At 39.6% G+C, this 25,789-nt stretch overlaps 1 protein-coding gene across 2 annotated transcripts in view; it reads right to left on the reverse strand.

The window, feature by feature from the left end:
* The window catches only part of sardh (sarcosine dehydrogenase), a 25,431-nt gene extending 1,406 nt beyond the window's left edge, over positions 1-24,025 (reverse strand). Inside the window, exons 1-20 of one of the 2 annotated variants that reach the window (XM_007566440.2) lie at positions 23,695-24,025; positions 22,036-22,225; positions 21,666-21,802; positions 21,329-21,507; positions 20,232-20,411; positions 19,603-19,726; positions 19,340-19,440; positions 17,432-17,536; positions 14,936-15,065; positions 14,049-14,135; positions 11,496-11,586; positions 11,225-11,366; positions 8,793-8,876; positions 8,585-8,698; positions 8,019-8,157; positions 6,208-6,321; positions 5,636-5,783; positions 2,266-2,359; positions 761-923; positions 446-614 (exon numbers count right to left, since the gene is read on the reverse strand). In XM_007566440.2, coding sequence (XP_007566502.1) covers positions 446-614; positions 761-923; positions 2,266-2,359; positions 5,636-5,783; positions 6,208-6,321; positions 8,019-8,157; positions 8,585-8,698; positions 8,793-8,876; positions 11,225-11,366; positions 11,496-11,586; positions 14,049-14,135; positions 14,936-15,065; positions 17,432-17,536; positions 19,340-19,440; positions 19,603-19,726; positions 20,232-20,411; positions 21,329-21,507; positions 21,666-21,802; positions 22,036-22,220 — 2,486 coding nt within the window. In that variant the 5' untranslated portion in view covers positions 22,221-22,225; positions 23,695-24,025. Of the gene's footprint in view, positions 1-445; positions 615-760; positions 924-2,265; positions 2,360-5,635; positions 5,784-6,207; positions 6,322-8,018; positions 8,158-8,584; positions 8,699-8,792; positions 8,877-11,224; positions 11,367-11,495; positions 11,587-14,048; positions 14,136-14,935; positions 15,066-17,431; positions 17,537-19,339; positions 19,441-19,602; positions 19,727-20,231; positions 20,412-21,328; positions 21,508-21,665; positions 21,803-22,035; positions 22,226-23,656 lie in introns of both variants that reach the window. The other variant, XM_007566431.2, reaches the window with a different exon arrangement.
* Between the last annotated feature and the right edge of the window lie 1,764 nt (positions 24,026-25,789).

The raw sequence follows: 25,789 nt of genomic DNA on the forward strand, positions 1-25,789 counted from the left end.
TATATATATATATATATATATATATATAATATTTTCAAAGTGCAAACAAAGATAACAAAAAAAAGTTGAGAATCTGTGAAAAGGAGTATTAACTTAATTTTAGGCTCATGCTTTCCTAACTGAGAGTTCCAGATTTCTCTGCGCTTCCTTTCATTTAGAAAAACATGATAAAAAAAAAAAAAAAAATCATTATCAACCTAAGGAAGATATTCCTACAGATTCACGCTCCAACTACAGATGGATGATCAAACAAAGTACAGCAATAAAAATAATTTTTTATAACCGACATAAAATACTACAATGAAATACTGCAATTTTCCATCATTTTCATGTCTGCATATTAATTTTAAGCAAAGAAAAAAACATTTAAAATTAAAAAAAAGAAACTTTTTTTCCCATTTTGCTGAAGGCTTAATTGCAGCCTTCAGACAGAGTATCTACTGACTCATCGATGGTGAAACAGACGATACGCCTCCTCAGCCCCTCTTCCTTCTGTCTCTCCAGCGTTTCCCGGCCCTGGAACGGGATGGAGCTCTTCAGTTTGCAGGTGAAGGCAAGCCCCGCCTCCAAAGGTGTGTCATCGGGCCGAAGGTCAGCGTGCCAGTGTCTGTACCCTGAAGAAATTTTAATTAAGAAACCGGGAATACGGGCTTATGAGCATCAAGACCTCCCCTCCTAAAACCGACTTTGCAGCGAAACAAATGTTGAGAGGAAATCATTATTTGAGCTGAATTTCAATATGTTAAGTTGTTTACGTTACCCTTCTCTATGCTGAGAGAGTCGATTGCTCTGTAGCCTGAATTGATGATGCCATGCTTTGCACCGGCGGCCATGACAGCACGGTAGACGGGAACACAGGAGTCTTTGGGAATGTGGAGCTCCCAGCCGAGCTCTCCGACAAATGACAGACGCATTGCTCGCACCTGGATGACAGACCGCGTAGAAAAGAGGGTTACGGAGGAGGAGGTATTTGTGTGGAGAATCAAGCTGCCACAACGAGGGTTCATCTGTGCTCATTCGCATATCTAGTTGGACAAAGAAAAGCAAGAAACAGAAAAAGAAATGAATGAGAGTCAGGGAAGAGGGTAAGGAAATTTTTTGCAAAAATATTGACAGGAGAAGATAGTACACACCACATGAGCAGGAAAGGAAATGTGGAAGGGGACAAAAAAAAAAATGAGGAAAGGAAACTTCTCCAACGGTTCTCACAGTTGGTGCAATGACAGAAAGTCCATCTGTCCAGTCAGGGATCACTGCAGGCACCATATGCACATCTCCAAGCTCAGTGTAGGTTAGTACATTGAGCATATGACCCTAACACACATATGTGTGAGGCATGCATGCATGCCTCACACACCACCACACTCATGTACCAGGCAGCCAAAAAACAAACATACAGACAGAAGCATGACATGAAATTATACAGATAAATGTGTATGCTTGCGCAACTGCTGCAGCTGACAAGTTAGGAAAACAGAAACAGACAGAGAGAGAGAGAGAGAGTCTAATGAGCTGTGAGGGGGTGCGGAGGGGCATTAAACTGTCACAGAGACAAGGCCAACAACCAGCTGGAAGACAACACAAGCGCCTCGCTCGGCACACATCCCCACACGCTCCTGCAGCGACGAATGGAGATGCAGATCGCAATCGCCGGGACCTTGCATAATTTATGCAAGAGAAAGTAAAACAGACTGAGGCTGAGTGTGCCGATATGTGCCGCTGCATGAGTCTGTAATGAGTGCAACGCTCTCTCCTTTTAATCAGAAGGTCAGAAATCACAGGTCAAATCACAGACACCTTACAGAGTTATTAAACAAGTATGCGACAGACTGGAATGTAACAGTTCAATGTAAAACAGAAAGCCACAATCATCCCTGCTAAAATAGTGCAATATAGTAATTGCTACTATCCATTATATTATCTATAATAATCTGTCTTTTTTATTTTGATGCCAAAATCATAAGAGTACATTTTAAAAAACACATTAAGCCTCAATAGGAGTAACGTACCAATGCCTAGTATACAGCTATGTGCAGGTATAAAATAAGAATTCAATTATAAACCACTGCAAATGTCCCATTTAATTAAACTAGGGTTTCCAGTTCATATGTGGACTGATTTGACATGTTAGTAAGAACTATCATTTATTCTCCCTCAACACAATTAATAAGGAATCTCTATTCAGCAAATCTCAAAAGTAATAAACTTTTACTCAATAGTATACGACTGGTGCCGATGACCGAGTGTGATTCTTAGCGTTTTCACCTGATATCCTGCTGCGTTCACAAGCTTATGGGTAGAGAAGGGAAACGCTTCGTTGCTGAGATCTGCATCCAAAACTTCTTGCAGTACTTGTCGACTGTTAAGGCAGAAAAAAAAAAAAACAGTCACAAACTATGTTAGTCATTCAACCTATTTTTGACCAAGTCAGATGTGCCAAGTGTACGCAAACATGGGATTGTGTTTTATTTTTCATTCTCAAGCTAGATGTAAAGTCAGATACCAAAAATTGCTGGACTGAGTAAACAAAAGAGAAGTACATTGAAATCAGCTCGCAAGATGAATTGGTGACTATTTGGTCAACATCTCCGACTGGTGACTAGTCAGTTAGAAACGTAAAAATCCAATCTGTTTCTGATCGTTTAACACACGATTTCAAAGCACTATCATTTCGCAATCATTGCTGATGGCTGACGTTAGTCATTTCCACTTTTAGTTCAGTGTTTAAAGACAAAAGCAAGAGAAGAAACTTGACATAAGAATCTATTTAAAAGGAACCCTCATTTTCATAACACATCTGTGGTTCATTCAGGCTGCAAGAAAGAGGAGAGCAATATTTCCAGCAGATAACAGAAAGGCTAAATAAAGTACAGCAGAGTTACACCATTTGAGTCCTTAAACTTTTCAAACTCAGTTAGTTAAGGCACATGCACCTTGTTAGGTCTAGATGGAGCCAAATTATAAAATATTTTTCTTCTTCCACTCTTCTTTGTGTTCTTCATCACTTCTGCTCCTCACCGTTTGTGGCTGATAAAAAAATTTGCAATCTGATACAACAATAGGCACAAATTGGTACCATCTGCTGGACTAAATGGGCATTTTCACAATCTGCATATGTTCTGTGCTATCTGATTTACAAAGTTGGTGTAAAACTAAAAACAGGATGTGCAAAACAATTGTTAAAAAAAATTGCACAAAGTTGTAAATTCTAAGCTGTAAGTTTATTATTAAAGAAAGTTATTATTTGATTTCTAGGTCACTAAAATGTCTCTCAAACAGGAAACACTGGAATTAAGAGAAAATACGCAATCGTTCCTCCTGCAAGCTACACTGAAATCAATATTACATAATGATGAGTCAACACAAAATAATAAATATTTTATTTTTGCTCTCTTGGCCTCATATGCTTATGAGTGGGAAGACAGAGAAAACATCTTTTTAAGGATTTTTTTTTTTTTTTTTTGCCATGGTGTGGCAGGAAGCCAGGCGTGTGGATATTTGTGGAATGACTGAGGTTCTGCTTCTGCAGCTTTGTGCAAGTCCCTTTTTCTAGAAAGCAAGTGATGTAACAGATATAGAAGGATGTGGGCACGGACAAATATAAAGCTTTATTCTTGAGCTAATACGGGCTGATGTTTACCTCAAACTGTGCTCTCAAACTTTCTCAAGAGAATTAAAGAGCCAGGAAGCAAAGGAGGCTCTTGTCGTTTATTTCTTTTTTTTTGTCCATTTAGCATTGACTTCTCAGCTCTGCATACACACGGGATGTTTCATGATTCTATCAATTACGCATACTGTTAATAATTACCTAAACAAGCGGCTGAGTATTAGTTTCACACTTTGAAACATGGTGCCAAGCTGAGAGAAAGAAAATCTAAGACTCCTCTCATTGGGGAACTTAAGTGAGACGTCATCGGGAGAGAAAACCCCAACACATCTCTGTAAACACTGTGAACACATCTTCATGCTCCTCAAGCTTTACTGGGATCCATTTGCTTCATCAGTTAGCAAAAACATGACAGAGGAAGAGTAATTTTATGAAATTCCTCAACCAGGCAAGACATGAATATGGTACTTTGGAGAGGCAAAGAGAAAAAGAGAGAGAGGGAGAGAGAGAGAGAAAGAGAGAGAGCACAAACTGCAATCTTGTACACACAGTTAGAAAAAAAGATCCACAAACAAATGAAGCGACTTGTCGTTGCTAGACTACAGTCAGGATTGAAATAATTATTCCTGGCTTGACGTAAGCAGATCAGTGAGGAAGACCATGAAAGCAGGGGGGCAAGGTGACTCAGAATAGGTCGACCAAGCAGGAAGCGAGGAACAGTGAGAGAAGACAAACGAGGAGATCTATTCGATCACCGCAGAGGGAGAAAAAAAAGGAACCGAGGAGAACAGAGGGTAAAAAAAAGAAAAAAAGAAAAGAAAAAAGAAAGGCCTCCAGGAAAAGATATCGACAAATCCCACACAGAGAACAGGGGTGGACGGACCCTGCAGCTCCGTGAGCGGGAAGAAGAAAGGCAGAGGGCAGAAAAGTGGGGAGGAGAGGAGGTGAGAGAGAAGGAAAAGTTACAGAATGGGATCAAGAAAAAGTAAAGTTGGCCTTGCTTGCTCTGCGAGTAAAAAAAACAAAGAAATGCTGGAGGAAGTCAGAACAAACATGGGCTACCGGTTATTCACAGCATTCTGTTTTTTTTTTACCTGAGCGAGTCACCAACCAAAGGTTACGGCTTCGGTAAAACCACAAGGACAGTTCTACACGTGAAACATTATTCAATGTGATGAAAACACATTTACAATGGAGGAGATGTTCACAATGAGTGAAAAACACAACAAAGAAGGAAGAGAGTAACAAAGAACAGGAAACAAGCCTTTAAAACGCCTTTCATGTCATGGACTTGGCAGGTTTTATCAGTAAAATAAAAAAAACTGATCGGTTTCTGGACATTCATCATGATGAATGTTAAATATAAGGGAAAAAATATATTAATCTTTTATTAAATCTTTAATTCAATTACGTATTTCTACATTAAATATTTACAAAAATTCTCTGCAATTTTGTTTATATTTATTTTACAAAAGTAACTGGTGCCAGAGTTATTGGTACTCTGAATAATTCATAGAAAATAAATTTAACTGAGGTGCTTTTGCCCTATGATGGGCTGGCAGCCCGCCTGGAGACGGGCACCAAACCCGCCCACCACCCTGTCGTTTCACAAAATTACCCTGATGAGAATGTTTTGCTGGCATGTAGATCAGTGGATTAGTTCCTCCTTTGCACTACATTACTAAATGCTGAAGCGTTTCCTTCTGTGCTGTAGCTCTTTGAGATTGAGATCAAGCAAATGATTCTAGCCTCACTATAAGATGTTTTTTTTGTTTTTGTTTTTTTAGTTGTTTTAGGTTACTGTCCATCTGTACTGTGAAATCCTGGTCCAGTCGTCTTTTCTGCAGCTTATCTACTCTGAGCACAAGCTCACATGCTGTTAATAAAAAAAACAAAATAGCGTCTCTGTGAAGTTTAGCCATCTTTACTGTTCAATGACTAAATCATAAATTTGACCTACATTATGATTTCCCCATTCTCTTAAGTAGGGATAAATGATGACCGTTCCACCTTCTTTCCTCGTCCCACCTCTTAGGCCCCTGGATGCTGATCATCCCCATGTCTTCGGAGTGGTCCGTCAGCTGGCAGTGGAAGCCTTGGTCCTGAATAACCGTCCGAATGTGGTTCCAGTTGTGTTCGGCGACTCCGCCTCCTATGGCAAGGTAGTATGCATCACCTGGAGCAAGAGAGGCCAGTAATTTGAGAAGATTAGGCACAGTTAGCCAGCAGAAAAATACAGCATGACTCGTTAGCTTCTCGTTATATGTCGTATGAAGACGCCAGCTAACATCTTAAACAATATAACAATGCAGATGTGATCACATCCAACTGTTTAACTTGACTTTTTCATTCCTGTTTACTCGTGCTGATGGAATAAATGGAGGAAGCTTAGAAAATTATCCTACTCAAGTTTCTTTCATTAACGCTGGCATTTGGGTAAAGATATTCACTTGTGATTGCAATAAGTAATAATTCTGCCCATGTTCTCTCTTCGCTCACATCTCTTCACATTTTCGGCCAAGTTTTGTTTCAGACTCAGTTCTTTGGTTTGTGTTTTCAGGTGAAGTTCCTCAAAACGAGGACGTCAGTCTGTTTCTCACCATCTGATTGCGGCGCCAGCGGCAGCTTGGCAGCGCCTGGCTCCAGCCTGCTCACCGTCAGGTCGGCCTCCGCCCCTCCTCTTTTATTCAACATACACGTATACACAGTGGAACCTGAAACATGCACACACACCTGTCAGTGAATACTTATTTACAGTGCTTTGCAACAGCATTCATGCCTATTGATCTTACTTAAAAGTCACCACATGGTCAACATGAACCTCAATGCATTTTATTTGGATCTATGGTGACAGACTAGCACAAAATAGTGCATGCCTGTTAAGTAAAAGAATAAAAATTAGAAGTGTCAATTTGCATTTAGCCCCTTTACTTAGGTCAGAAAACATGATTCTACGTTCTCACAGAGCACATACCAATCCATAATCTGAAAATGGAAAGAGTGGCATATCTTCACTTAAAGCTACAGTACATACCTTTCACAAAAATATGTTTTTTATGTATTTGCTAAGCGGTGTATTTATGCAGCTAGTACTGGAAGCACTGGGAGAAGACAAAAGAGTTTGATTTTTTTCACAGATTATCTGGCTTATACTTTACTATCTCGACAAAGTGATAGTTTTAACAATTATTGTGGAGTCGGCATTGTGCGACAGAGTTGCTTTTTTTTAGCAGGACCACAGAAGAAGCTGGTCGAAGTCAGTGAGAAAATGGATGGAGCGAAACACAGGTTAAACCCGGAAGAAAGCCTGTTGGGCAGCTATTGCAAGAAATCATGCATCAAAATTTGAGGCAAAATGTGAAAAAAAATTCAATGAATATGAAGAATTATGTAATGCACTATATATATGAGCAGCCTTGAATATGTGCAAGCTCAGAGTTTAAATATTTACTTTCCCTCAAAAATCACTCCAAATCCATGGTTTATTTTCTCTCCTAAGAGCATCATACCATAAATAACTGCAACTGGATGTTCTCTATTGAATATATGTATGACCAATTTTTTTTTTTTTTTAATTATTATTACAGCACACCACTTGACAGGAAACAAGTTCAGTAACAGCCGGATGACTCTAATATGTGCCAAAGCATAGGTGGCATATTTTACTGCAAAGACATTTGTTATAAAGAATAAAGAAAACCTCCAAAATCAAATAACTCTATAACTAATTACAAGTGACACCATTTTTTTAATGCTCATCCATTTCCCAAAAGAGTTAATGTTTGCAGTCACAGATAAATATGTGCAGCTGATGCCTTCATCAGCTGTAATTTAAAAGAGTGATTACTGTTAACAAATACAAATGTGTTCAAAAAGGATTATCTAACAAGGCTTGGAGGGAGATGTAGTGTAATTGCCTCCGAGATAAAATGATCAGAGAAGTATGAGATATTGGATTTAAAGGAAACATGGCAGGATAGCCTTGCACAGACACATGCAGCTCTACAGTGCTTTGTTAATGGTGGAGAACTGTTTCTCCACATTGTCTGCAACCATGTAAAAATAAATAAAAAAAATCGTTTTGTTTTTTTTGCATAATTTGCTTCGTTAATCCACGTGCAAACTTCATTTTAAGTTAGAAAAAAACCAAGAGTTTTACAAATACAAACAGTTCATGCATAACCCCGCTCTATCTGACTCTAGCCTTAAAGGGCCGGTGTCTTACATGTTTTTGTTGTGTCCCAGAAACCAACACACCTGAATGAAAGGGCTGAATCACTCCCTAAGCATGTCATCAAATTCTGCAGAGGCCTCGTCATGAATCATTAATTTCATTCAGGTAAGCAGTGTGTGTGTGCGTGTGTGTGCGTGTGTGTGCACGTGTGCTTCTTCAAACAGTTGCCCGACTAACCTGGCTTCTTGTTGACATCAGCCGAGAAGAGCCAATCGGCTGCTTTCTTGGCATCTGGTCCGGTGAGATAGAACTTCCCAAAGTAGGACATGTTAAACACGGCGACGTCGTGTCGGCATGAGAGACACTCACTCTTAATCTGCATCGGAAGCAGCAAAACTCAGCACACGTGTTCAACACACTCGCTGAAGAAAAATAATAAAAAACACGTCGCCATCTTCTTATTTTGAAGAAGGCTTAAATCGGGGTTGCATCACAAAGAGCAGAATTCATCAGGGGAGTGAAGTTAAAGGCAAAAATCACAGATTTCACTCCCAGAGTGGCTGTCAAGTTGCTAAATTAGCTTGGAGGTTTAAAGCTCTTTATGCACCATTAAAGCCACTGCTGGTACCCACCACCATTACTTGTTTATGACAGAAATTCATTCAGTCTTTCAATTTTTCTGCTCTGCGGACTGAAAAGTAAACATTCACACTCATCAGACTAACTTGTGTTTTGACAGAGAAAACAAGCCGTTGAACTTTGTCTGACTCCAGACACAAACACTTCTGCTCTCTGTAACTTACCACATCGTGATGCGGAGGGAAGTCGAAGGTGTACTCTTTGCCCAGGAGTTCTTTGTATTTGTAGTTCTCGTTTTTCCTAATGTTGTAAGCTCCGTAGTAATCGTACTTTTTAGGCTTTTTTTTAACAAGACATGCAAACACAGTGTTAAAGTATGGCAACTACAAGCAGTAAGTCTGTGGTAGTGTGTGTTTGTTGCAGGAGCCTCACAGGAGCCGGCCCGTCTTTGTTGAACCAGCCGGGTCTCTCCCAACCATGCCTCTCTTGAAACATGCAACCTTGCTCTGTCAGCACCTGGAGTGATGAAATAAACACAAAAACAAATCAAATCGCTGCAGAATGCACAGAGGGCACACGAAGCTGAGAATATTGCCAATCCACCGGTCAGTGTTTTCTGAAAATACAAGTCCGTGGTTAAAAAAACAAAATATTGTTTATTTTGAAACAGTGAATTTTATGGGACATGTCAACACAAAGCAGAGAGTAATTTCAAAGTGAAATGAAAATACATGCATATGCATTTAACCCTCTTTAATCTGTTGCACAAAGTGAAATCCAACTAAATGTTCAGTCAGACTGGGTTGCTGAACAGCAATTTTTTAAGTATTGTCACACACTTCCAATTATATTTAGATCCGGACTTTGACTGGGCCACTAACCCTGCTACAATCCTCTCCACAACATTCGCCTTGGCCTTTCTGCGGCGCTCCTTGGTCTTCATGCTCACTTATATTCTCTAGTAAACCTCAGAGGCCCTCACAAAACAGTAACTGGAGTCTATTTACTTTTTATATGACTTCTGAAGGAAATTATTTGCACAAAATTGATCCATCTATCTCTTGCAATAGCAAGATTACAGACCAGGACCAATTTTAGTAACTTAGAGCTGCTCTAACAACATGTTATTCCTTGAGTCTATTGATCTGTCTGCATCAACAAGCTAATGAAACAAAAGGCCAGTCCATCAACTTGATCCAACACAAATGCAGACATAATGATTACTGCAGACAGTCGCTGACATTTGTTGCATTTAGAAGAGATAATGAAGTTTCTCCACTAATGGAGGAACTGATAAAAAATAAATAAATAAAATGTTGTACCACGTTTGTTTACATCAAGTGGCTGCAGAAACAGAGGAGAAACACTTCCTAATTTTTGAACACTGTTCAGATAAGATATTTCGAGGCTCTCCATCCTCCTTGCTAAAACTGACAGTCGCCCACAGTTGGTAGGTATGTTGTGCTATGCTCTCCCCCGAGCAGGCATCAAGCTGTCTGTCTTTTGCCAAAACGTCCCACACTGAGCTATATTTACCATCTGTGCTACCGAGGTGGAGAAAGCGTGCGAGCAGCAGTGTCAGAGATGACTTGCTGATGGTCTGAAATAACCACATATTGCCTCCTATAAGTAGAAAGTCTCATTATTTGCACAGAGACAGCTTGCCTGCCTGGTCATACCTTAAAGCATACCTTCTAGCAGTAGTGCATTACAACACTGTGTCATTTCAGATTTGAAAAATGGATACAAGTGTTCCCATTAAGGCAGGTTAAGCCGTCTTCAAGGATCTAAGTTGTCAAGTATAGAATATAAGAGTTAGAATTTAAATTTCAAACATTTTTTTTTTACATTGCTACAATTTTAATTCTTCATGTAGTCAAAAGACTACATTAAATAACTCCTCCATCACCCCTTTAGTTTTCATTTTTTGTTTTTATTTTGCACCATGTTTAATGAACCTCTGCAGAAAGCTTTATGTATGCATGTAAAGTGTTACGGAAGCTAAATAAATCAAGCTCGGGACACAAATGAAACTTATGGGACCATAACTTGTTCTAGAAAACTCATGCATGCAAGTGCAAGGGTAATAGTCCAACAGTGAAAGTTAAATAAATATTTAAAAAAAGTATGTCTCTAAGTGATTCTTTAGTGTGTGAAACATGGCGGTGAAATCCATTAAGAGTTTGTGCTAGGCCAAGGAGAGAAACTAAGCTGAAAAACATCCACAGCTTATCCAACAGAGCCGAGTGGATCGTTTATAGTCATGCATTAGCAAACGCAGTCACTGCAGAGCTAAGTTGCGCCGCTTATGCCATCACTTTGAATCAGCCACGAGACGGAGAGGAGGCAAAGAGAAGACTGAAGAAATGTGAGAGGCAAACCCACTGAGAGAGAGACAGTGTCGGTGCTTGACAAGGCAAAATTACAGACAAAAAAAAAAAAGAAAGACAGTTATGCAATCTATGAAAATAGTGGAAGTAATCAAAGTTGACGGGAGATGCCCTGGTGACTTGAAAGGGGTGAAATGATTTGCTAACTGCAATATGACATTCCAGATAAGAAGTTTCACTGAACCAGGGAGGTGATAAGCTGAGCCAGCTTTTCATCACTGTCAGTCTCAGGCAAACTGGCAGCACAGGAAATGGCCTACAAAACTATTTGTCAATGCTTACTTTGAATCCAACCCAGATGGCCAACTTCTTAGGAAACGTTTTGTTCATTTTCTTTCTCATAAGGAGCACAATATGGAGCAAAAAACCCAGCATAACTCTGAAGCAAGCGAGGCATCCTAACAGGAGCAGGACTCGTTAAAGTTATTTGTCAGTCGGTAAATGCTGGTGAAACACAATAAGTAACCAGCGTACCTCATGGAAAGGGTCCTTCCTCATGTTACGGCTGGCCAGTGGCTCATCAAAGGGAAACACTACAGAATAGTTTTTTGCATACGACTCATGGCTCCTCTCCCTGATCCAGCGAGCGTTGTCTGTCAGCGAACTGTGAAAACGTCTAGAGAAAGGAGGGAGAGGGATTTAGTGCTCAGTAAAGAAGTTGCTCCAGACTTCAATGCAAGCTGTGGCTCCTGGTGCCATTTGATAAAATGCCATTGAAGAGTCTTTTTAATGCATGCCCATATACCTGATGTCGTATCCATACATGTCCTTTTCTGGCCGGCCATGTATGATCCACTTAGCGAGCTCTCTGCCACATCCACCTCCCAGCATCATACCTGATGGAAAAAGACAAAGAGGAAATGTTGGGAACATTGAAATGTTATGTAAGATCAGCTCAACTTTGCTGATTTGATCTAACCTAACAGTCTTTAGGTGAAACTCAAACTGAAACCTACGTTTCCTTTTAGTGCACTGGAGTATTCAATAAAATGGGGGGAGGGGAAACAGCAAAAACAATCTACATGTTTTGCTCTAAAGCACACCAACAACTATTAGTTCAGAAGTAGCGCTATCCACTTCGTGAGGCTAGAAACAGATTCATTTTAAACTCATGTAAAGCGTTTATTAAAACATATAGTATTGTAAGTGTAACCATAAACATCAATGTATTTTACTGAGGCTTCGTGTGATAGATGATATAATTCGCAAGTCAAACACATAATCTTGCAGCGTAAAATCAGCAGAAATATGTTAAGGTAAGTGGTTGCAGGTGAATGGAGGCTTTTGTGAGGCATTCAATGTGCACACAAAACCCCCAAAAATTGTCTTCCACAAACTCAAGTTCTCGCCTTCGGCTTCAGGACATAATGCTTAGTTTGTCTTCTGTTGACAACCTTTCGTAAACGAGATATATGGATATAAAAATTTCCAGATTAAAGAAACCTTTTGTTTCCAGATGAAGCTTCTGTTGCTTGTGGCCTTGAAGGCAAAACAAGAGAAAACCTTAACAAGCAGCCGAAGCTCCGCTCCTTTTCCACCTGCCTGATGGTCCAAATTGTCAGAAAGACAGAAAGTCAAATTAATTTGAAGAAAGGAAGAAAGCCACGTTTTCCTTTGCCGCCGCAGCTGCTGTGCGACATACGACTGAGCCACAGAGGACTGCATTAACCTTTATTCCAACACTTGACCCCTGCTCAAAGCAGCCCCTGAGCAATCTGACCTCGTCATCTGGCCAACAGCTGCAGTGTTCTGTTTGTTTCCAACCATTCACCAAACAAACGACGGCAGCCCAACGCTGTAATCCACCGAGTCCCAGAACTGCTGGGTTAATGAGCTGGGTCCCTGTAGCAACCCCCCTGCTTGTGCTGCGTTGCCTGTAATTTGCATACGTTGCGAGTGCTGCACAATGTGTGCTGCGTGCACATTAACATGCAGCAGCATCCCTCCATCCCTCCATCTTTTCCCCGCACGTCCTCTTCCTCCATCTCTCATCACTTCACTCATCTGCAGCCAGGAACAGTCAACTCTGAGCCTGGGAGGAAATCTGAACGGCTGGCAGGCCAGCTGGATGGAGGGATGGATGGGTGGATGGATTGAGAGACAAAAGGGAGGAGGGTGAGAGGAGAATGATGGAGTTCACCCCAGACAAAGTGGTGAGAACCAGCGAGGCGAGGTGTCACAGATAAATGTCACCTGAGATAACCACACTGACGTGCGAGTGTCTGCTTGTAAGCCCTCGTGCTTCTGCTTCCACTCACACCAGAACTCGATTTTTACCTTCCCTTTTCTTTCCAGGGTGCCTGTGTAAAATGATTTATTTTTCCTTAAGAATTGGTGATATTAGATTTGCATAAACAAAAAAAAAATGCTTTTTTTGTTTACGCAAAAAAAGCATTTTTACAAAGTCGGCCCCTGTATTGTGTTTCATTTTACTGATGGAGTTAGTTTTATTTTAAGATTTTTTTTGCCATGTTTACCACAGGTCCCAGTACATGTGGATGACTTTTACATGTTTTCTCATAACAGGAAACAGATCACTGCGACAGCAGTGCCTTAAAAGAGGGAAAAACATCTCTATACAAATCTCAACTTCAAACCACTTCTAGATTTTAAACAAAACAATTTCAAGAGCTGTACAATCCCCCCCCCCAAAGGAGAATAGTACTTGACAAACCCTTACCTAGACATAATGTTCAGGTTAATGGACAGAACCAGATATTAATATGCCAAAAGGTCACAGTATTATGTAATATGTGACAACACTTTACTGAGGCCCACTCAGAACTCAACTTTATTCCAACCCCCCAATCTTTTGTCGGAACATCTTGTGTGCTTGACCCCACGGCTCTCTGCAGAGAAAAAGCTTTCTTTCAATTGCCTATTAAAGCTCTTGCTTATTACTTCAGCCTTTACGCCTCCTCTCTCTGTCACACACTTCTTAGATACTGATATTTTTCCAGGGCTAATGTCAGAGGCTCAGTGCAGTAATGGAGTGACTTGTGCATGAACAAGACTGTGTATGTGGTCTATGAAGTCCTCTCTAATATTTGTTTGTGCCTTGGCCCACGTACACAGAGATATAAGTCCATGTCAAAGATTGTTAAAAGCATCCAAACATTTCACCTCGTTTTTCCTGCTTACCCGTTTGCGCTCTTAAAAAAGTTTATTCAGCCTTTCATGCGTCATTTCAGATTTCTCCAGGTAAAGCTCCGCATCAAATATTTCAACGGTTAACTTTAAGGTGAAGTTTAGAAAAATACCTTTTCTTCTTGTTTCTTTAAATTGATGCAGCACATACCAGCACTGTTGAAGCCACAGCCCAGGAAGTAACCTCGAACTTCTGGTGCTTCTCCCATCAGCGGCTTATGGTCAGCGGTGAAAGATTCTGGTAAAAACCACAGAGTTGACATTTTTACATAGTTAAAATTCTGCTATTTTTCCACACCCAGTTTTCTGTCTATTGTGGCCTGTTTTATTAAGCATAAATTTAAAAGTGGATTATGAATTTATAGTATATATTTCTCCAGTGGACTGGCTTAAATCGTGCAATTACAGATGGACTGATGGACGATTAGTTAAATTGTTGACAAACATGGGACAGTATGTATGGATGCAATGTTTACACATAAAATAAAACATAAAATAAAAGGTATTTCATCGTATTTTGCCATTTTCACAAAGCTCTGGTTAACCAGGGCAAGGGCCGGTGTGCTGCATATTTTAGATGTTTCCCTGATGAGTCAACACACCTGAGCTATAAGAATGGTTCATTAACAGAACTCTGCAGACCAAGGTGATATGCTGAGGAAGTAATTCAGCTATTTTAATAAGGTGTATCTCAGCAAGGACACATCTACAATCTGCAGCACATCGGCCCTTCAGGACTAGTGCTGGTAATCACTTTATTAAATAAATCATTTTAAGCAAGCCTTTGTTTTATTCTGCTGTTGCTACTTTAATGTGAAGTTTCCTACTCTCCTATTTTGGTTCAAATTGTCAGGCCTCTCTGCTTAGAAGCTTAAAAAGGACGAATCAGGAACTTAACACCAATTAATCCTCATCTGTAATGAAAAGAATCCAACAGCTGCTAACGGTCCACTTTACTACTTGCCTAAACAAATTTACTATGGACTCTGCAATGAGTCCATGATAAATCATTATGTGCGAGAGTGTGTGAGTTTGTACCTGGTCCACAGACAGTGGACTTGATACCGGTCTGCTCCAGAACAGGAACTCTATTTATAGCTCCCTCGATATGTTGCATAAATACGTCCCAGTCCAGGTCAAACAGGCTGAAGGCAAACTTATCTGACACCTGGGAAATTAGGAAACATTGGGAATAAATCCAAACTCCATGACAGCAAGCAAGTCAAAGATGAAAAATGGAAACAGAAAATTAGTTTTGTTTTTTTTTTTGTTTTTTTGGGTGGGGGGTCCATTTTGTATTTTTCTCGTACCAAATATGAACTCAAATAAATTTTAGCGAGCAAAAGAAATGTGAAACCTCTCCATTTTTATAGCCCCAAAACAATACTTTTGATTCTCCCTACTGCCTGAGACATCACCCAAACGGCACAGTGAATAAAGTTTCTCCTCAAGATGAATAACGATTCAATTTGGTGCAGAGTTTAAATTTCCCTCAACCTAGGATCCATGGATCTGTAACCTGTGTGAAGGCGCGGCACGTCTTCAAAAGGTTACAGCTTTAAAAATGTCTAAAATTCCACGTACTTTTCCTGTAATTCAAAGTCCTTTTAACGAGATCCCACAAATCAACCACATCCTGGCTACCCAAGAAGAAAGTCCAACTGATTAGCATGTTCGAATCCCCGTCTTACTCAATAGAGAGCAGTTGAGCTTCATCTTTTTGCTTCTCTCCAACTCACTTGCTGTAAACTCAACCAGCACTAAACCTTCAGTGCCTATTGTGTATGCACAGAAGCAGTAATCACCTTGCATCCAACATAGATCATGTCAACTTAGATCATCTAAAAGGAATTTAGTAAGCCTGCTTTTTTTTTTGTTTTTTTTTTTCTGTCCAGCAGTTTTATCAAACATATTTGAACTCCGTTGGAGCATCTGGGGAGCAGCACAGCTTTCCAAGTCCCTTCCGACCCATCGGTCCTGCTTATCATCACGCTCTGCATCGATTCTCACTGTTTTCCCACTAATTCTCCTTTCTGTGTTGCCTCCTTTTTTTTTCCCCCTCTCCATCCGCCTTAGACATCAAAGAAACCCTCAGCTACCAAACGAGAACAAAAGAAGCTGCCACCGCACAAAGAAATCTTCTCACACATAAAAACCACAGAGGAATATGCAGACTGGCAGGCTGCAGAAATGGAAGAAGCTGAGGAGGTCGAGCAAGAAGCAAGAAGATATCATCAAGGCCCTGAAAAAAGAGACGTCTTTTTAATGTCTTCCGTGTAATTGTGAATGTTCCTGTCGCGGGATTAAGTTGCTTTGAAGAACCAGAGATTTGTAGGGAGTGAGGGGCTAAATCCAACATAAATGTGCAAAAGACACACTGACACCGCTTTGTTCCCTCTGATGTTACAGAACATATCCAATAGAGAAAAACACTTCTTAGTTCATAGGCAAAACAAAAGCTAACCCCTCTGGAATCGGTTTATTTCTCAACTGGCTTTATTGAAATTTAAAATTTTTAGAAGAAATACTTTGAAATAAATAATTCGATGAGGGCCATCTCTGACGCAAAAAGGTGAAGAGAGTAAACTTTTCTGGGCGAATCAAAGAAAAATCATTAAAATCACACGAGTTTATTGATCTTTGGAAAGTATGTTGTGCTCTTGTTAAAGACAGTTCTTGTGGACAACAACCAAGTCCTGTTTTGTTTCCCTCACTGGGTTGGTTTTTATTACAGGGAAAGAAAGAGAAACTTTGAAAATCTAATTTTGTCACTTTTAGTACCAAAAATGGAAACCAATTAGATTCGGTTACATGTTAAAACACCTACAAACAAGTTCCTACAGACACCTGAGCCTTTAGTTTGTGTTGCTATGGGAACAGTTGTCTTATTTGCTAAAAAAAAAATGTAATAAACCGAAATTATAACTTGCTTCAGTTGTTCGTATAAAAATGTGAAAACAATTAGAGTTATCAGTCTTTTTTGACCATTTCAAAATATAAATACTGCAATTCACTATTAGTTTACAATAGGGCGAAACAATCCCTATACATAATATGCAAATTACAATAAACTGCCAGGACTACAACACACATTAGCTAATTATTTAGTAGCCACACGTTGCGGCTCTGTCTGACTGCAACTGTGTGGTAACACTTGCTACTTAATGCAACAGAAATAGTTTTGGGATATTGTCAAGTCATTAATTAAGAAGCGGCAGCTAAGTTGTTTCACACTTTAAAAAAGCAGACTTCAGTCAAAAGCAAGTTTTTCAATAAAACCTTGCTAAAATGGAAACAAAGTGTTGAACTCCAGTAGCTGAAGAGCGCACACATTATGTCTGTATGTCTGCTGCGAACCCAAAGTATAAAGATATGAACTTTTTTTTTTTAATATTACTTTGATGGAAATCACATATTTATCGCGACATTCACCATCATTACTGCATATCGCAGGCTTTTCCATTTGTGCAGAACCATTTGATGCGAGATTTTTCCAGACAGAATCTAAGAACAATGCATAATATTTAGGGTTACCTCCTCCCAGAAGATGGGATTTTGCTCATAACCACCCACAGACAGAGCATCACCTTGGAGGCGCAGGTACACCGATGCGTCATGGTCCCTGACATTTGGCATGTTCTGCAAGAAGTGAAAAGAAAAGTTAAAGGATTCAGTAATTAGAGCTGAAATTAGTCGGAAGAACTCTCAGATGCAAGCCAAGGGCATCTGATGTAAACTGTTTTCACTTATAATTCCCACTTAATTGTTTAGTCTTTAGAGTTATTGTGTGTTTTCCTCATTACGGTACATTCTAGTAGGTAATACTGAAAATATTTACACTTAATAAAGGAGACGAAAGCATCTAAAGCTGTACTAGTCAATATTCGATACGGATAATAAACAATGAAGGAAAAAATCTTTATTCAATTTTCCTCCTTTGTTATTAAGTGACTTAAAGTCTCAACAGCAGTCCAGTTGCAGTGAACAGTTTTGCCAAATGCAAACAAAGCAAACTAGCTCAGAAAATGTGTGATACACCCAATATGAACAAAATAAACTTGTAATGGCATTAAAACTAAACTCCTGATACTTGGTGCAGTTGTAGTGTCTGTAATGTTATGCTAGCTGCAAGCATTGCAACAGGATTTTGCACATCCAAGATTGTTCAAAGTGTGTTATATGACTTGCTATGACGCAAAACCATGATAACAAGATATTGTTTTTACAAAATCTCAAATAATACTTGAACTATGACCCCTAGCTCAAGAGGAGTTAAAGAAGAGGCATTATGGATGCAGAGCAGGACCAAAGAGCAGAGAGAGAAGGAGAAAAATAAAACTATTTCTAATGAGTAAGGATTACATTTGGCAATTTGGCTCCAATGTTTTAGGTTGAAAACTTTCAATATGAACAAGTCTGGTTTGTTTTTGTGGGAGCTGATCTCAGAACCACTTATTGCACAGACTAAACATGTACAACACTGGAAACGTATATCAAATCGACCTTCAAATTGTTTTACACTTTAACTCAAAGCTCCTGACATCACATTCTAAAACTGGACAGATGTATTGAACTCTCGTGTGCCAGAGCATCTTTCTGCAAAATCGTTTTTCGTGTCAAAACCGTCTGGTCTGTATTCATCCTTCCCAGACTCCATCGACTTTTTGGGTACAAAACCAAAATACCAGCAAGCCAGCTGACATTTTAAAAGCCGCTCACGACAAATAACGGAAGCCAAACTGCTCCTTTGTCCTCTCCCTCCTCTGCACTCAGCTCAGTGTGGCAGCTCCATGTGATCAATACTGAACACTGTAACACTCACACATATTAAAAAAAAAAAAAAGAAACATACAAAGACCTCCACAGCAGCCTCACAATGACAAATACAGACGCATGGACAGCGTGAAGCGCTTGACCTGACAAGTTGCACACACTGGGAACAGATTCCCTGACATCTGTTTAGTGGGTGGGCTGACGTCTGTGTGCATGATGGAGAGGTAATGCTTGTTAAGCTTCTCTTAAACTATATAACACAAGAAAGTGCTGACAGCCCACTCTAAAACCACCAGCCTCTCGGGGAAGAGGATATATGAACACAAACTGCATTAAACAAGCAGAAGATGGACGGAAACTGCAGTGATACATTGAAGCATTTTACATTTCATGTCTCTCGGGTGCTATGTAGCGTAAACAAGCATAGCCAAAGCAAGCACAAATAATAATAGATACAAATTAACCTCTTTTTTTTCTCTCTCTCTCTCCTCCAAACATGCCAACAACAGCTTGGAAAATTAGGAGCAGTAATTTATTTGGTCATAGTGACCCCTGCTGGTCATGTTAACCTGATACATGGGAAAGCTTCAACTTACAAACCAAGTGGCCCAGTGTTTGTAACAGTATGTCTGGTGAACCAAAGCAAATAATAATTAATAGAAATCTCACCTGTATGCCCTCTATCCTCTCTGTCACCACATAAGCATGATGCATGGCAATAAGAGGAACATTGACTCCAGCCATCTCACCAAGTCTGGTGGCCCACACACCTGTAAGTAACAAACTTTACCGAAATGCTACGCAGCATTGGAGAATCAAAATTCTCCAATGCTGCTTCCTTTAACCTCGTCCAAATGTGTTGACATTTTTCTAAGCAACATAAAAACGTGCTACATTGTCAAAAGGATAGGTGAAGTTCCTCTGAGTCTTACCTGCGCAGTTCACCACACACGGAGTTTCAATGGCTCCATGAGGTGTCTCCACCGCCTTAACCTTCTTGACCCCAAGGTCGTCCGTTCGCACTTGGATACCGGTCACTGGGCAGTTCTCAATCACCTGATTCAGAGAGGAAAGTGCAGTAAAGTAATACCTCAAGACATTTGACATCCAGAACTGTTTAAAGTTGGTCAGTCATTGTCCTTTATTTAATTTGTAAGATTTTTGTAGGAGTTTTGAGAAAGGGCTTCATGAATCCGTGAGTGGTGAATCATGAAGCCCTTTCTCCAGCTGCAGTCCAGATTTTGTGAATCTCCATCAAACTCTTGAATGGGCTTTATTACAATTCTATTGAGGCAGCAGAATTGCATAATAAAGCAAGGAGTATGTTCCTTGTGTGTCATTTTCATTTTGTCTTTCCGCTAAACTTTCCATTAGTGTTCTTCAATCAAGAACTCTAAGTGCAGTAATCTTCTGCGGCTTTGTGAAAGGTGCCAGCATCTGTCTGCTGAACAACTGAAAGTCAGCAGTGTTTGCATGATTTTGTAAATTGACATTTTTGTACAAAAATCTCTCTTTTTAAAAAAAAAAAAAAAACAGCACAACAGAGATTAGCCCAAATTACCGTGACTCCTCTGGCTGTAGCAGCTCTGCTCAGGGTGGTACAGGTGCCTGCAGGGTCCATGGTGCCATCTTTGGGAACATACAGCGTTCCATACAGATCGTCAATATTCATGAGGGGATAAAGGTCCTTAGTCTCCGCAGGTGACAGAACGTAGGACTCGATGCCATAAACTTTACCCAGCTGAAACACAAATGCCAATTGACTTATTTTCTATGATTTTGAATTCATGTTTTATGTGTTTTCCAACTTCCAGGGTTGTTTTCTGATTAATAAAATCCAGTGTAAAGCTTGGGAATGTTGCTATAAAGCTACCTATTTAAATTTGCCCATAACTAGTTCTGATACAGTTATGTAATGATGAAAAATATATAAACACTCAGTCATAATAAAAATAAATAAATTCATCACACCCTGATGATTCTGGACATTTTTGTCTTGATCTTTATTAAATAGATAATATGCTGCAATATGTGGTGTGTGACTGGGTACATAATGGGCTATATATAAACTGTTTTAGAGTTTAAGCACAAAAACAGAAACTGTGCCTTATTCCAAAAAAAAAAAAAAAATCTAATATATGAATAGTAAACCACTTATTGAGACATATAGCCTTGGGCATTTAACGTCTTTATAGAAACTGATTATTCTGCATGAAATGGTTCAGATTAGGTTTTGTACTATAAATGTCTGGATATAATTAAACTATAAAAAGCTATTTCAAATTATTAAGGATCTCTAACGACCACAGGACATAAACTCGCTATCCTCATATCTGTTTCAGCATCTTTTATCTGAAGTTCTTGAGAAGGACATTTACTCACCCCTAATTTCTGGTGAACCATGCCCATTATGGTGAAAACCTTTAAGCCTGTCACTTCAATGTGTTTAAAAAAAATCAATTTCTATAAGTCATCTATCTGTACTGCTGTTGGGAAACAGTGCGGATGAAAATTTCTGTCTGGATTTTGTTTAAATGTTTGTATTTGAGCCTATGAAATCAAATACTTTATATTAATAAAACACTTATTACAAGGATCCATTAGTGCATGGCACTTTATATTACAGGAAATCAAGAACCAAGCAGTCGCTGTCCATACCGACATGAGGCGCTTGTATTCATCCAGTCTTTGCTTGTTGGAAGCAATGAAGAGTCCTCCATTCTGGATCCAGCCAGTGTGAAGGCCCGTTTCCTCTTCCAGGTCTTTGCTGATCACGTTCCTGGTGTGGGCCAGGAGCTCCACCTCCACGTCACTGGGACGGAGTTGCCACAGAAGGCCTGAGAAAACAGTCTGATGTGAGGTGTGTGATTGAATGCGCATTGATTTGAACAGGGACAATTATCTTCTAGACAAAACCCTAATCTGGGACAGAAACTCTTACTTACACAACCTAAGACTTTAGTTCAACATTTTTTATTAATTCTGTTGTAGTTACCGGCCGTATGCCAGGTGGTGCCAGCAGTCAGTCTGTCTCGCTCCAGCAGAGCTACGTTGGTCATCCCCATTTTGGCCAGATGATAGACGGTCTGACAGCCGATGCTACCTCCTCCGATCACCACCACATCAGCTGACCTGAGGGAACAGGAAGGAACCTTTAAAGCTGGGCTGAAAAAATGCTAAATCTACAGTTTGAGTCTTTAAGAAAAAAAAAAATCAGCCTTGATATTTATTTGTATTAAGACAGAATATCCAGAGCTGAAACAACCTTCATGAATACCTGCTAAACAGAAACACGAAACTAACTTTTCAACTGCAAAATTTACTGGCTGAAGTATCATCTTAACATGTTAAGCTCTCTAGCTAACCTTGGTAAAGGCTTAGTGGGTCCTGTGGAGGCTCCTTCCTCCTGTTTGAGTGTCTTCTCATAGGGGACGCTCTTTTCACTGGTGTGTTCAGTGCTGTAAGACCGAGAGCTTGTCCGGCACAGCGGGGCTACGGGGGGACGCGCTGCCAATACAAGGCGCTGGACTGCACGCCCAATGAAGGCCATCACCTCTGTGAACACAACAGACCAGGTTGAAAACCCCAATAAGACATTTTTCTTTACAAAATAAAATATCTTTACAACTAATTTTAGTTCTATCAATTCACAATGGGTCAGTTTCTGCTATGACGGTAAAACAGGGATAACAGTCTGAAAACCCCAAACTGGTTTTGTTATGTCGTTCCTATGATTTAAATGACTACTTTTAATAAGATACCAGAGGAAGTTTTCTCATGCTGAATAGAACACGGATACATACTTTACAATCCATCCCACACATGCTGCTGCATACTGCCAGTCAGCTGGCTGAAAGAAAGTTGTAAACTCCATTCCATCCCATTTGGCTTCTTGGAAAAATATCTGATTAAAAAAAAAATAGCATAGTCTGCCTGAATTATTAATTAGCTAATATTAGATTGTTAGTTTTGTGTGGCTTTATGGAGAGAAGACAGCAGAATAATACAGCAACATGAAAAATAAATCAAAAGTAAATACATTTAGCAAGTGTTTACTCCAGATGTTTACATAAGACTTTGTATCAAAAATAACAGTAAAAGTAAAAAACATTATTAGAACAGTATTAAATATATTTCTAACAATATTATGATTTTTTTTTCTCATGAGATTCTCATGCTGACTAGAAAATATAGAGAAAGGTCTTCCTGCAACTGGATGTAGTTTTTATAGATTTATGCCTCAATTCAATATTTTACTTAAATAAAATCATCTTATTATAAAAAGTTACATATTGCATTTTGTTTGTTAAAAACGTCGAGGAAAGACCAACCTATCAGGTGTGTTGTAACACCCCAATACATGTCAGAGGCAGCATGAAGCTGCTATCTGAGCTTAATTCCTGTATAGAGAGGTTGAAACCTAAAGTGTGGTCCATTATCACAGCCAGTGATTAAAAGGTGACATACTAACACACGCCGGGTCGGTAATTATCATACAAGATAAATATGAGGTGGCAGACATTAGCAGAGTTCAAATTAATGCAGGACCAGGTGCCTGGAACTGGGCTGCTCCAGTATAAACCCAGCCATCCATCATTAAGGGCACAGAAAGCTAAGAAGTACAACAGTAATATCACAGAAAATAAAAACAACAACAAAAATACATAAAATGTCAGGACACACACACACACACAAGAAAAACTGATTTAAGGAAGCTTATTTGCAAGCTCAATTTAAATGAGTTTAAAAGAACTTTTGCAACAAAGTTTGACCTATATATTTTTTTCACTTTACACTTTCAAATTAAGCGCAAGTTAATGTGTAAGCAAGCGACACAGCATGGAACAACACAGCAGAAGCACTGTGCAGGTAGAGAAGGCTGTGAAACGGGAACGGCATGTTACTAAACGGCAGTAATTGGAGAAACGTGGCAAACAGAGCATGGAGTCCAAACACAACAGCAGCGAGATGCACCGCACTCTTAACTTTTCGTTGCAGTCTGGGTTTCCACGTGGAAAACTTACAGTCGAGTCCGAAGGACAGCCCCTGAAAAGAAAACAAAAACAGTCGATGCGAGGAGGGGGGGGGGAATTGGGTAAAAAGAAAGGGCTATGTGCAAAAAAGGCTGGTGGGTAAAAATGGCCGAATAGTTACCAAAAAAAAAAAAAGCGAAGCGGTACAGAGGTGGTGCAGCGTGGGTTGGAGAGCACCGCTGTCAGATAGCACGATCTGTAGCGGGACAGCAGCTGTAAGTCCCTGCCTTCAGCAATCCCTCCTTCTTCCTTTCACCCTCTTAGCCGAGATCAGCCCACTGTGCTGAGCTGGCTTCAACTGTTCTGCAGGGAGAGATCAGGGCTGGCACCCTGGAGGCTGCAGGCGAACTGCAATCTTTAACAGAGGCAAACCAACATAGACTTTAACATTATTGATTCATTTTATCGATTCAAATTTATGCAAGTCTGTGGTTATTTGTCATCTTGGAAATACTCATTTTATTACCTATAGAAACATGAAAATGTAGTATGTGGAAATATATATATAAAAAAAGCAATCATTAATAATAAAGATCTCAGAAGCTGGCAGGGGAATTTGTAAAGTCTTGTCACTTCTTAAAACCCTAATGGTTTTGCTATTGCTTTAATGAACATTAATTTCCAGCAGCTAGGTTTCCACGTTTTGTGTGATACACTAACACAATAGTGCATTAATTTAAAACGGAATGAAAAGGTTTGGTTTTGGTATTAAACCCCTTTTACCTCTGATAATCCCAGAAAATCTGCCGCGATCATTTGCCCTCAGAAGTTTGTTGACATATAAGAGTACACACATCTGTAATTTAATATCAGTATTAATGCAGATGCTCTTTGAGGCCTCAGAGGTTTGTCAGATAACATCTGAGAACAAACAGAAAGATCAAGGAACGCAACAGACAGACCAGGAATAGATTTGTGGTGAAGTTTTTTAGCAGGTTTATTTTGTGAACCAACATTCAAAGACGTGAACGTCTTACACAAGCACTTTTCAGTCTATCATCAAATTAGAGAATGGTACATCTCTGAAAACCTAGATGTCCTCTTAAACTTTAGATAAAGGCCACATAGACTGTACAAATGTTTAAAACACAAAATGTCTTCTTGCTTTCCATCCTGTTTAATTTCTATATATGTGTTTTAGTTAGATGTGGGGTGAGCAGCTGCTTATCAAATTCCTTCAGGCACAAAGACTTAATGAAGTAGACTACAGTAAACCCCATTACACATACAGACACAAAGTTATTATCTACAATCCCTGTTTTGAAATGGAAAACCTCTGTAGATACACATTTCTGTATTACTTCACTCATTTTCTGTCCATTTCTAACATTAAAGCACAAACATTCACTGTTAGTGTTCAAACCCAAATGATTAAGTGATAACAAATACGGGCTTTCCTTCTGAGTTTATGGTCTTAATCACAGAAATCCAATCTCCTTGATTCAAAATAAGAAGAACCCGAGGTTAGTTAGTAAAACTATGTTTCCAGCCATGTAAAACAGATGAAGCAGTGTGTGTGTATGCTGGGGCTGAAACAACTTGACTGATGCGTTTTTTTCTATCAAGCACTTAAAACAAATTCTACATGTCTCTACATGCGTGTGAACATATGAAAATAAGTTAGGAAGACAAGAAATGCCGGTTACTTTAGTATGTCCACATTATGAAACCTTATTCCCTGTTGCTGCGGTCTGCCTGTTTTGGCCCTCTGAGTCCACGCCTCCTAACCAGCAGCCAATAGTTGCGGAGTTTAGATTCCCTCCTATGACGGGAGGTTCTGTCTAGTTTGTGCAGCTTTGAACAGGACAGAAGCTGAGTGTAGAAGCTACTGCTGCCTGTAACCTTATTTTCTCGATAGATGTGTGAGATCTGCTTTAAATCCAAATCTAAGAAAGGAAGGCAGCTTCAGCAATCTTTGAGTTCCTCATGACTAATATGTATGTTTCTTTTTAAACACAAGTCACAGCTCGATAAGCTTGTGTACTTTTGGCCACGTAAACAAGTCCAGGAGTAAAATTTGTACACTGTGAACCACGCTTCAGTTTGGCTTCTTTCATTCTGATTTCAGATAAATCAAGTCACGAGA

This window comes from Poecilia formosa, unplaced genomic scaffold (genome assembly GCF_000485575.1).
Source record: "Poecilia formosa unplaced genomic scaffold, Poecilia_formosa-5.1.2 Scaffold6, whole genome shotgun sequence".
Lineage (NCBI taxonomy): Eukaryota > Metazoa > Chordata > Actinopteri > Cyprinodontiformes > Poeciliidae > Poecilia > Poecilia formosa.